General features: G+C 33.4%; 2 protein-coding genes across 2 annotated transcripts; both read right to left on the bottom strand.

The window, feature by feature from the left end:
* Positions 1–4,086: 4,086 nt before the first annotated feature.
* Positions 4,087–6,111, bottom strand: LOC131953481 (uncharacterized). Its single transcript, XM_059316670.1, has 3 exons — positions 6,051–6,111; positions 4,451–5,347; positions 4,087–4,240 (listed from the first exon to the last, which is right to left on the bottom strand). Exons 2-3 carry the CDS (start codon positions 5,316–5,318, stop codon positions 4,227–4,229), a joined length of 882 nt encoding a protein of 293 aa, XP_059172653.1. The 5' UTR covers positions 5,319–5,347; positions 6,051–6,111; the 3' UTR covers positions 4,087–4,226.
* Positions 6,112–10,117: 4,006 nt separating this feature from the next.
* LOC131953491 (uncharacterized) lies at positions 10,118–11,750 on the bottom strand. The gene is made up of 4 exons (XM_059316681.1): positions 11,705–11,750; positions 10,909–11,046; positions 10,428–10,791; positions 10,118–10,250 (listed from the first exon to the last, which is right to left on the bottom strand). Exons 2-4 carry the CDS (start codon positions 11,011–11,013, stop codon positions 10,237–10,239), a joined length of 483 nt encoding a protein of 160 aa, XP_059172664.1. The 5' UTR covers positions 11,014–11,046; positions 11,705–11,750; the 3' UTR covers positions 10,118–10,236.
* Positions 11,751–12,051: the final 301 nt, after the last annotated feature.

Raw genomic sequence — 12,051 nt, forward strand, 5'->3', positions numbered from 1 at the left:
TGTTAAATTAAAAAAGAAAAACAAATGAAAACCAATTACTTTAAATCCTTTTAAAAATTCAGATCGTACTGCAGATAAAAATCTTTTATTTTCGTTTTGTATTTTTTAAAATTCATTTGTCACGCAGTACATGCGAACTAGGGCATCTGTCAGACAATGCAATATTCTCGCTGAGGAGGGGGCACTTAAATTTACCAGGAAGAGGGAATGAAAACGCTATTTCAAAGTATTACTATTTTTAAATTACATATATAGATATACAGAGGTGTAGCGAAAAGGGGGAGGGGTGCGGACCGCACCGGGTGACACCATTTAGGGGGGAGACACAAAGGCAAAAAAATAGCACAATATATAGAGAAAAATGATAATTCCAATTAATTAAGTGATCAATTCGAGTGTTAAATAGTCTTTTAAGAGGTGCAAATCGAAAGTTTGAGGGTTTGGGGGGGGGGGGGGGGGGGGGTTGCAAATCGAAAGTTTAAGGGGAGGTGCAAATCGAAAGTTTGAGGTCGGGGTGCAAATCGTAAATTTGAGGGGGGGGGGAAGGAAATCGAAACTTGAAATTTTTGTCGCTATATATATATATATATATATATATATATATATATATATATATATATATATATATATATATATATATATATATATATATATATATATATATATATATATATATATACATATATATATATATTTATATATATTTATATATTTATATATATATATATATACATATATATATATATATATATATATATATATATATATATATATATATATATATATATATATATATATATATATATATATAAAGATATGTATCAGTATTACTTCCATCCCGTTGCGGTTTACCGACTCGTCACACTTTCCTGCATTAATTAAAAACAATCTTGAAATGAACCTGTTCAGTAATGCAGATTGGATCTCGATAACTTACAGCCTGTATAATACGGTGCGTTCAGGTGTGAAACAGCTGATGCAGTGATTTTTTAAAATTTATTTTACCATTTGTAATATCGTACCGCAGGGCGTTTTATGTACAATAGTGTAGGGCTCCGCTTATACAAAATTGGTAAAAACTAGGGATATTCCAATTTAAAATTAGAAAGGCTGAAGAGCATGGTGAAAGACCTTTTTTAATGTTTAAACATAAATTGGAAATGCATTGGTTTTTTATAAATAATGCGATAGGTTATTTAAATTTTTATCAAAAGATAAGGGTTGGTGGGTAAAGGGGTCTTTTGTAATTATCGAAACGATTACATACAAAAATAAATGTGTAACCAACCGTTTTAGTATTAGCGAACAGCGAATATCCCAGATAAAATCTAGATGTGCCCCATGATTGTTTTTGTGCTTAGGGTCTCAAAATGACAAATACAACCACAATTTTCAATACAATGATAACATTTAGTTTACAGAAACTCTAAATGTATTTTCTAAAATTGTGTATCGTTAGTTCAGTTGCAAGACATCTATATAACATAAATGGACGAGCTGTCTTATGATATCATAAGCTGCATACCATTGCTCCGCCTCGGTAAATCTTTTTTAAATGTACCAACTTGGGAACAGAATATAATTAAACACAATACAACACAAACACAACACAAACACAACACAAACACAACGCAAACACAACACAAACACAACACAAACACAGCATCCGCAAACCGAAAGCTAGAATAATAATAAACATTACGTTCAGTGTATGAAATAAATTAAAGGCAGTATTTAATATAACCGTGTTTTACCTACCATATAGCACTTTATTAATTTTTTTTCAGTTCTTTAAATAAAAAAAAATCACAATAGAGTTTCATGAATTAAACCATTGAACACCTAATGAACGTGATGACACGTGTATAATGTTGCGGAATAATTTATTAGAAATTAGCATTAGTAAACAGTACGTTCAGTGAATAAAATAAATAAAAGATAGCCTTTTATCAAACCATGCTAATTATAATATTCCAACAATAATGTCCCCTTACACGTCTACAGAATTTACATTCACATTTTGCAAATTATATTACTCCAACAATAATTCCCTATTGGAGATTTTGCATTCACATTTTTTATTAGCGTGAGTTGAATTTATTTTCAAATTACCTGCCATGCAAGTAAAAAGCACGACATGTGGTATGTTTATTTTTATTGTTCCAAAATCTTTAGCGATGACGAAAGGAAGGACTGACACACTACCAGCCCGCTTATATTATGGAAGATAACTGGACGAGCTGTCTTATAATACCATAACTTTACCACATAACATACCCACACAACTTACCCACCATTACTTGTTCACACAACATACCCTCCATAATTTCATCATAAACTTTTCCTTTTTGTGCTCAAGACACATGGGGCCGCAATATGACCCAAATAAAAGTATTTATTGCCCCATCCCCACACATTAATTACCTTACAGTTCACACTGTGAGTTGAACACAGTAGTCCATGCACGGGGGGGGGGGGGGGGGGAGCAGAAAGAGCGGACTTTTTTTCGCCGCCGCTGCCCCTAACTTGGAAACCTGTATACGCCTCTGCTTGAATTCAACATCTTTAGAACGACCTAGAACAGTCTGTTGAATAGTTCTTACTTGTATTAATGAACACATTCAAATAGAATTTTTAAATGGTTCTTATATTTCGACTTTGTACTTTGTAAGTATATATAAAAAATCAAAATGTTAAAGGAAAGTCGCATATATTTTATTATTCGTGTAATGGAGAAAAAGTGTTTTCATGTAAATAAATATTTTATTTTTTTGAGAAAACTTACATATTAAAAATAATTTATATTTTTTTTTGCTTAAAACATTATCTAGAAAATTGGTTTTGCTAATAATCAAAGCATTCAGCTCTACAATTATCTAAAATAACCGTTATTTTGTATGCTTTAATTTTTGCTTTAAAGTTTTACAAACAAAAATACCCTAAAGAATGATGGTGAAATCAGATTTGAAATACAATTTTGTCCATTTAATCAGACAATTCATACCTGTGATACACACTTTTTATTGATGTTTTTATTTGTAATCTTTGAAAAAATCCATGTTTTTAAAATCATTTTTACTTTAAAAATTAGTTTTTGATAACCATTGTCGGAAACAGCAAGTTTCAAAATATCCTTGTGTTTTGTATGGTTCCCATAACAATATTTGTTTTCCCATTTTGTTTTGTATGTCACTTATTAACATCTGCTAGTCCGAATGTCCCAAATTACAGCCTCGGTTTCAACGTCCCTGGGTCCACGAAGATCTGATGGATTACTAACTAACTTGGCAAAGTGCTTAGATCAAGAAATTTACGAACTCTACTTCTTTAGCCCAGTGGATCCCAAAGAGGAATTTTTACTTGTTAATGTTAGTAAGGTTTTTTTTTTTCCGGAAATTTGTCTCCGGGAGAGGCAGAACTTTAAACTTTCAGTATTATATTTAGTATATACATTATGTATTTTTATATTTCCTCCACAGTGTTATACCGTTAATGCTGTCGTATTACAAGTCATTAGCGTGAAATTAGTACGAAAAGTGGTTCAAATATGTTTCGTCCGTTACATCACTACATTATGCATTATGGCATGGTATTTTAAGCACATACTAGATATTCTGTTTCAAGGCTTTTCTAAATGTTTTTTACCCAAAGTTGGCAAGATGAAATACCATTTTATTTATCAACAAAATATAACGGTTTTTCATCACACTAAATTTTGAAAAGTCGAAAAATATATTTTTAGAGTGTTGTCTTTTACAAACACTTGTCAGCTGACTCTATTAGAGTTAATAAAAGACAAATCAATATATATATAGGATAATTTTCAATCTTGGAACCTCCACTAAAGTCAAGAGGTTTTTTTCAAGATGGCTGCCGTTGCAATGGCAACCGTCTGTTAAAAAGAGTCACTGATACGTCCAAAATAGAATTATTATTCTACGTTTATTTAGTTTATAAATTAACTATACACTTTCTGCATTAGAATATAATTAAAGAGGTTAGAAGGTTAACATGGTGTCATGCGTTACAAGATAACTTGAAAATACACTTATGTAACACAGTTAATTATAACAAAGTCTGGAGAGGTTCGGGTGATCAAATCATTTTATTTTCTAATTTCATCACACACAAAACTTTCAAGCTTTGAGCTATCACCTCTGTGGCCAGTGGGACAACGTCACAAACGAAACATCACCTCGAAAATGTCAACTTCCTTGACGTTGTACTTAGTATGAGGATCCTGAAGGAAAAAAATCATTTGTTCAAAAGATGAAAGAGAAGACAATTACAAATTAATAATTACAAGAAGAAATTTAACCGCTTGTTAAATGGCATTAATTTCTTTAACTGTTATAAAGTATTTTTATTAAAGTTTTGTGCTAACTTAAACTGCCAATGTATTTTAGGTTCAATAATGTTATTAAATTTAAACAAATATATAATAACTTACCGGAGCCGTAGCTGGATGAGCCATAGCTGGATGGAGCAGAGTTGCTGGATGAGCCATAGTTGGATGGGGCAGAGTAGCTAGATGAGCCATAGTTGGATGGGGCAGAGTAGCTAGATGAGCCATAGTTGGATGGGGCAGAGTAGCTAGATGAGCCATAGTTGGATGGGGCAGAGTAGCTAGATGAGCCATAGTTGGATGGGGCAGAGTAGCTAGATGAGCCATAGTTGGATGGGGCAGAGTAGCTAGATGAGCCATAGTTGGATGGGGCAGAGTAGCTAGATGAGCCGTAGTTGGATGGGGCAGAGTAGCTAGATGAGCCATAGTTGGATGACCCATAGTTGGATGGGGCAGAGTAGCTAGATGAGCCATAGTTGGATGAGCCGTAGTTGGATGGGGCAGAGTAGCTAGATGAGCCATAGTTGGATGGGGCAGAGTAGCTGGATGAGCCATAGTTGGATGAGCCGTAGTTTGAGCCGTAGTTGTTACCGCCGTTGAAGTAAAGACCATCTGTGTACTGATTGCTGTTTCCTACTGGGCCATTTTTGTATCCGTTGCTGTAGCTATTGCTGTCGTATCCGTTGTTGTTGTAGCCGTTGTTGTTGTAGCCGTTGTTGTTGTAGCCGTTGTTGTTGTAGCCGTTGTTGTTGTAGTTACTACCGCTGTTGTATCCACTTCCGCTGTTGTAGCCACTTCCGCTGTTGTATCCACTTCCGCTGTTGTATCCACTTCCGCTGTTGTATCCACTTCCACTATTGTAGCCGCTGCTTCCGCTGTTGTATCCACTTCCGCTGCTGTAATCTTGATTCACGTACATACCGCGGGCGAGAGCCACCAAGGCCAAGCAAAGAACAATCTTCATTGAAGCCATTTCGGATTTGATACGATCTTCGAAAGACACTGAAAAATAATTTTCACATAGTTATATATAGATGTGATTTAATATTTGTAAATCTCAAGAAACTTGTTTATCTTATGCGAATTTCAAGTTATAATTTATTGAAAAAAAGATGTTTATCCTTTGTGAAAATATAATTATAAATTGCATTTATCATGTTTCAATATTTTATCAACTCGTGTATTTTTTAGTTAGTTTGGTCTGGTATTTATTTTAGAAAAATTACTTCTTATATTTGTCTAATTATATGCATAACTAGGTTTCCTTATTTGCCATGTTAGGACTTACGTTTATTTATTTTTAAATTTGTCCATTTCTTTAAAATTTTACTTAATTTTCGAGATGATTTTTTTTAACTGTGTTTAATGAAAAATATATCAATGAAAACTAATTTTATAATGATTTTATGATTAAGAAAATCTTTTCAATGTGTTGTTTAAAAACAAAAAAACACTGCACTTTGCAAAAATTAATTTAGCCAGGGCGACGACTGGCCGGGACGGCAGGACTACATGTTTAAATTTCAATACCGTAAAAAAAAATAAAGTGCTAGCCGAAGGTTTCTCTTTAGAAGTTTAACATTACAAAGTTCAAGAATATTGAAATAGAAGTTGTAAAAAAGTACTGAACTAAAACGGTTGTCTGAGACGAATTAAAGTTAAATAATTAAATAGTGCGTGATATAAATAGCGTTAGTTTACTCACATACGCTGCAGGTAGAGAACAAGGGAAGTAATCGGCTGGGTGATGACAAGAATGAATTCTCTCCCTTTATATAGCACAAACACTTAAGAAGGAGATTATCGCTGCACATTATCAGCCTATCGTTTCTGACATAATTTTGCCATTAAATCCGGTGTGATTAATTACTATTTAAGTTTTCAAGAAATTAATTTCAAATTAATTTCAACTAAAGACAGCTGGGCGACAATTGGGAGCTACTTTAAGTCTATATCATTCAAATCTGCCACAGAAAGTTCGTAGAATTTAAATCTCAAATTTGTTAAATAATAAAACTTATTGCTGACGTTTTAAAATTCTAATCTCCGGCTCCTTTTGTTACTTAAAAATAATATTGCTATTATAATAAATTATACATTAGGTGAGAATCGATACTATATATTACATAGTACTATTAAATTGAAACGGTTTTTTTTTCACGAATAAATAACGTTTTGTTACAATAAATAGACATAAGCTGAGTAGCAAGCATTTTTACTTTCTCGTATATACGAAATATAAAGAAAGTCTTGTAATCGTGCAAAAAAAAAATCGAGATTTTTACAAATCTCGACGTTTTACACCTCCTGAGTCGGAAAAACATAGTTTTGCAATCTTGTCCGTATGTCTGTGTGTGTGTGCGTATGTGTGTCTATGTGTCCGTCTGTGTGTGTGTAAACACGATAACTTGAGTACCGTTACAGCTTGGTCGATGAAATGTCATATATAATTATTTTATCAAAATCGTAGATCCGTATCAACTTTTGAGCGATTTCCGATAACCGGAATTGGTACTTTTTCTACTTTGAATTTTTCAAAAGTCTATAACTTGAGTACTATTTCAGATAGATAAATGAAATTTCACACGTAAGTAAAAGATCTAATTGTCTGCCTTCTGTCTAATTTTGAGGAATTTCCGTCGACCGGAAGAGGTAATTTTTGCTATTTCCGATTTCTCCCTACTTCGTATATACAAGAAAGTAAACATACAAAAGGATGTAAACTTTGACGTGAAGAAAAGCCCCAAGATTTTTAAATTTTAACATGAACACATCATGGCAATAAATAGCGTGTTTCATATCATGTCTTATAAAGATGGCTAGAGAACTAAGACAATAATGAGATAAAACTTGGGCTCGTGTAATCTAGAAGTTAATGAACATAGTTGTCATTTTAAGAGTACAGAAGCTATAGACACCATAACAACATGCCAGCTTAATATAGCTTAGAGCACTACCACTAGACAACGCCTAAGCTTTATCAACTTTAGAAATATGTCTCCAAAGTCTAATAAACCATTGGATGATTGCGCATTGCATGTCCAAACACAAGCCTGACCGGTAAGATGGAACCCCTCTCTCCAAACAGAAAGGAAACCATGGTAATATTCTAAGAGGCGCCACTCTTGTTTGATTTCGGAGTTATGTCTATTAGATGGACTGCTGTTCCGCTCATCTGCCCACGGGTCATACTCGGGACTTTTACGTAAGCAGCCATGATCTTAAAATAGTAGAGGGGTGTCACCGAAGCGAAAGTTGTTGGAGAAAATGGGGTGGCGCCCTTAGGTATCGCACAGGGTGATACCCAACCTAGTGATGGCACTTATGTTTTGTACTATAAAATTAGATAAAACAAGTGAATGTGAGGCAGCATTGTGAATTTTTTAAATCAAATTTTTTCTAGCAAAAACACCATTTTCACGTTATATTCTGTTAACACTGAAATTCTGATGTTGCTGTTTAGAAAAAGTAAAACAAGCTTTCTATAGTGATTTTCATTACAGTTCTTTAGAAAAAAATTATAGAACTAGTAACTTAAAATTCATGCATTACGGCTGGTACGAAAATCTATTAATAATTTTTTCACCTTTAGAATAACAGTCAAACAAAACTGTCTTATGTTTTCCTAAAAACAATTTAAAGGGGGAGAGATGTTTTAGTACTAGTGTAACAATTTTATTCCCTAGAAATTCTCCGTTTGTCTTATTCCGTTGAATTTCAACGTAGTGTAGTTTTTTTACAACACTAACAGAGCGCCCAATCAGCGCTGCGCTCCGGTTTCGGTAACACACCCCTTGTGCGTGCCTCGCATTGGTGTGGATATTCCTCCATGCAGCACGATAGCTAACGCCTCCGTGACAGTAAAGGATTTCAGGTTGAATTGTGACTGTCAAAATTGAACTGCTTCCTTCAGAGCAGTAAATTTGTATTTTGTTGATTGGGAAACAATCTTTCAAAGCAAAACTCGGGATTCACTTAATCTGATTCAGAGTGATAATAATTATCAGGTTGTTTCTTTCTAGCGTGAACCTCATACGAATTATAACTAAATAAATAATTAAACCAAACATCAAAAAAATAATCAAATAGTTTCCCAATTTAACCTATTCCTATGTTAAGAAACAAAGGTTAATATGAAACATTTAAGGCCGGAATTAGTTCAGTAAAAAACTTAATTATTTATTGTGTAATTAAATCGAGATTTGAATTTCTCTGACAGACCTAACAGACTTAACAATTGGCTTAAGTCTATTTATCGCTTGTATTCTCAAATTAGATCATTGATAATAGTGTAGGCACCTAATAGAAACAACAAACATTTACAACGTTAAAGCTATAGTCGAAAACTAATAATACATTGTAAATCATTAAACAATTCAAGTGACAAAAAATTAGACTGCCATCTTTTTTTTTCAACCCATGACCTAAAGTGAATTCGTCTTCTTACACGCTGTCAGCTTCTAGCACGCTGTCTTTATATAAGTAGATAGATCTTTCCTAACATTTTTCTTCTGTTTTTCTGTTCTTGGTTATAACCATGTGTTGTGTAATTAAATTTGTGTGGTAATATTAACAATGTTTAAAGTAATTTGCATGTTTTTAACAATATTAAATGTAAGCATCTTGTTCTTGCGGCGTTTTTTTTCCTATGTTTAATTTACATTTTAATAACTATACAGGTGTTTAGAAGAAACTATTAAAACCTAAACACTGATAGTCTAGAAATAAACTAAATATTTATAAATTGACTTTTGTTTTCTGTCAATAATATGGATCGAGACCAATAACAAAAATTATTCGGCGATGATATACTTCATGCCAAGCTGTTCATCACTCATGTCATTTTACATTCATCATTATTTTTATTTTTTTTTGGTTTCCTGAGGAACATAGGGCCTGAGTTAAAGCTCTGTTTTCTCTATGGTCTCTTGCCTCTATTTTCAAGCACTGTATTGTCCTTCAATATCAGTAGTGTGACACCCAAATAACAAATTATTGAGACCGTCAAAAAGTGCCCGCGTAGTTTCTAAATTGAGATCGGTCCGTTTTGCCAACTTAACATAGAAAAAATAAATTATGGGTTGCCAAAATTAATATTTTGCCCAGGGCGCCAGAATGATTCGCAACTCATCTGTGCTTTGGAAATCTCTACGCCATTGCCATAAAGATTCCATAACCTGTATCGTTCTATTTTATGCACCTTGTAGAAAGTGTGACCAATTTCATCGCTATTTTATTCCCAGGATTTGCCATTCTAATTTTTTTTTGCGCACGTCATTTTAGGTGCAATCTACAACATTCTCGTCTGTCATTAATACAGTATGTCAGAATGTCAAATGTCAGCACGTAAAATATCACTCTAGATGGTTGAGGCAAACAAGTTTGATTTGTCTAGACTATCCGGTAACTGAACATGAGACAAAAAGGTTTACAAATGGAAAATTGTCCATGCAACATCTATAAACTTCGTTCGTCTCTTAAATTGTGTACCCTTGCTTCGAACCATTGCTTTCAACTATGTTGAGACTAATACAAAATGTAATTCATTTTTTTTAAAAAGGTCAGTTAAGTGATTTTTATAATAGTATCTTGATGATTTCATGTAACACGTAATTAGTTTTTATTCTGATTAACTAGAAAAAAATAAAAAGTACAATAACAAAACATTGAGTTCCCCTTGCGATTACAAAAACACACCAAACGCCTCAACTGCGTAAAGAATTCCTTTTGCCCAAGTTTAGATATCGAAAAAATAGAAACGAAGTAATATAGTGCAAGAATCTTTATTGTGTCTACTAATATCATCATAACCAAGCGTTCATCAGCTGAGCTGTACTAGGCGAGGCCAGCGAACATGACAATCTGTAGGCTACATCACTCTGACGGGGTACTCAATACAGAGATCCTGAAGAAAGATTGTGTAATATATTTAAATACAAAGTTTATCTTTTAAAAGATAGGATTTTAAATAAAATAGTAAATACTATTATCGCGATATCTTTTTAAATATATGTTTACATTAGATAAAATTATCACTTTATTGTAGTGTAATATTTTGACTAGTTTCAAACATAGGTGTTACCTCCATTGTAGGTTTGGTCATTTCCGCTGTTGTAGCCCTTTCCGCTGTCGTAGCTGTTGCTACCACTGTTGTATCCCTTTCCGTTATCGTAGCTGTTGCTACCGCTGTTGTATCCACTTCCGCTGTTGTAGCCCTTTCCGCTGTCGTAGCTGTTGCTACCACTGTTGTAGCCCTTTGCGCTGTCGTAGCTGTTGCTACCACTGTTGTAGCCCTTTCCGCTGTCGTAGCTGTTGCTACCACTGTTGTAGCCCTTTCCGCTGTCGTAGCTGTTGCTACCACTGTTGTAGTCCTTTGCGCTGTCGTATCCACTTCCGCTGTTGTAGCCCTTTCCGCTGTCGTAGCTGTTGCTACCACTGTTGTAGCCCTTTCCGCTGTCGTAGTTGTTGCTACCGCTGTTGTAGCCCTTTCCGCTGTCGTAGTTGTTGCTACCACTGTTGTAGCCCTTTCCGCTGTCGTAGTTGTTGCTACCACTGTTGTAGACACTGCTACCACCATTGTATCCGCCATTGTTGTAGCCTTGTTTAGCGTACAAGCCACTAGCCAAAGCTACCATGGCACAGCAGAGAACAATTTTCATTGAAGCCATTTCGGATTGGATTCGGTATGTGAAAGACAGAGGCTTGAAAAAACAAGAAGAAAACAATTATTTTTTATTGTAAATTATTTTTATTGCTACTGGCAATTATATCTTACCTTACGTTATTTTTAAAGTAGCTAAAGGTGATTTATAAATAACGCTCAATTTTTTAAAAAAATATATAAAATGCTTACAAAACAAGTTCATAAGAAAAAGTACTTTTCAATGTCGAAGCAGTATGTAAATTTTGCTCTAAATGCTAAACTGTGTTGTATGCTCCTAGCAAATTTTTTCATTACTAAGGATTTTTTTTCTAGATCTGAGTTATTCAATAATATTCTAATTTGTATTCTATTGCCTATTTAGTTGACTTAAAACGGAATTTAGTGTTTTGTTAAATTTTATAAATTATTAAATCCCTTGCACTACATTTTCTGATGATTTTTTATCTTCTAAAAAGTAAAATACAAAAAAAAAACAAAGAATTATTAACTATAGAAAATTTAAAATTCTAAATTTTTAATGAAAAGACTTTTTGAAATTTAGTTGTATGAATAAAAATATCTCCAGTACAAACACTTCAAAAATAATTTTCTTTATTTATATGTGGAAATTAAACACCAATACAACGAATTCTAAAACCTGTACAATGTAAAAAAAAAATCTGTAACAGTATCGTCAAAATGTTTGATTTACTTACGCTTTGCTACAGGCAGAGAATAAAGAAAGCAATCAGCTTGGTTATCACATTTCAAAAATTCGTCCACAATATATAGCAGAAAAACCTAAAGCTAGAGATTAATAAATTATCAATGATGACGCAAATTTTGACGTTAATCCAGTATGATTAACGCAACATTAATTTGAAATAAATTAATTGTCAAATAATTAATTAAAAAGCTTGACAAGTGATTGTCATATTTATTTGGTCGTATGTTTTTTTACGTCGATCAAACTGCATGTTGATCCCATCCTCTATCTGAGTGTAGGTAATTAGCCTATATCGGTGTGTAATGATATATGCATGTCTGTAATTTTCCCAGGTTA

Source organism: Physella acuta, unplaced genomic scaffold (genome assembly GCF_028476545.2).
Source record: "Physella acuta isolate Inbredline_101_S28 unplaced genomic scaffold, ASM2847654v3 ptg000926l, whole genome shotgun sequence".
NCBI lineage: Eukaryota > Metazoa > Mollusca > Gastropoda > Physidae > Physella > Physella acuta.

What these genes read in the sequence shown, in the direction of transcription:
- LOC131953481 (XM_059316670.1), bottom strand. Translation starts at nt 5,318, where the DNA reads ATGGCTTCAATGAAGATTGTTCTTTGCTTGGCCTTGGTGGCTCTCGCC.
- LOC131953491 (XM_059316681.1), bottom strand. Translation starts at nt 11,013, where the DNA reads ATGGCTTCAATGAAAATTGTTCTCTGCTGTGCCATGGTAGCTTTGGCT. An exon ending in GATACAATGGTGGTAGCAGT is followed by an intron (nt 10,792 to 10,908) that starts GTCTACAACAGT and finishes GACAGCGGAAAG; the next exon opens with GGCTACAACAGTGGTAGCAA.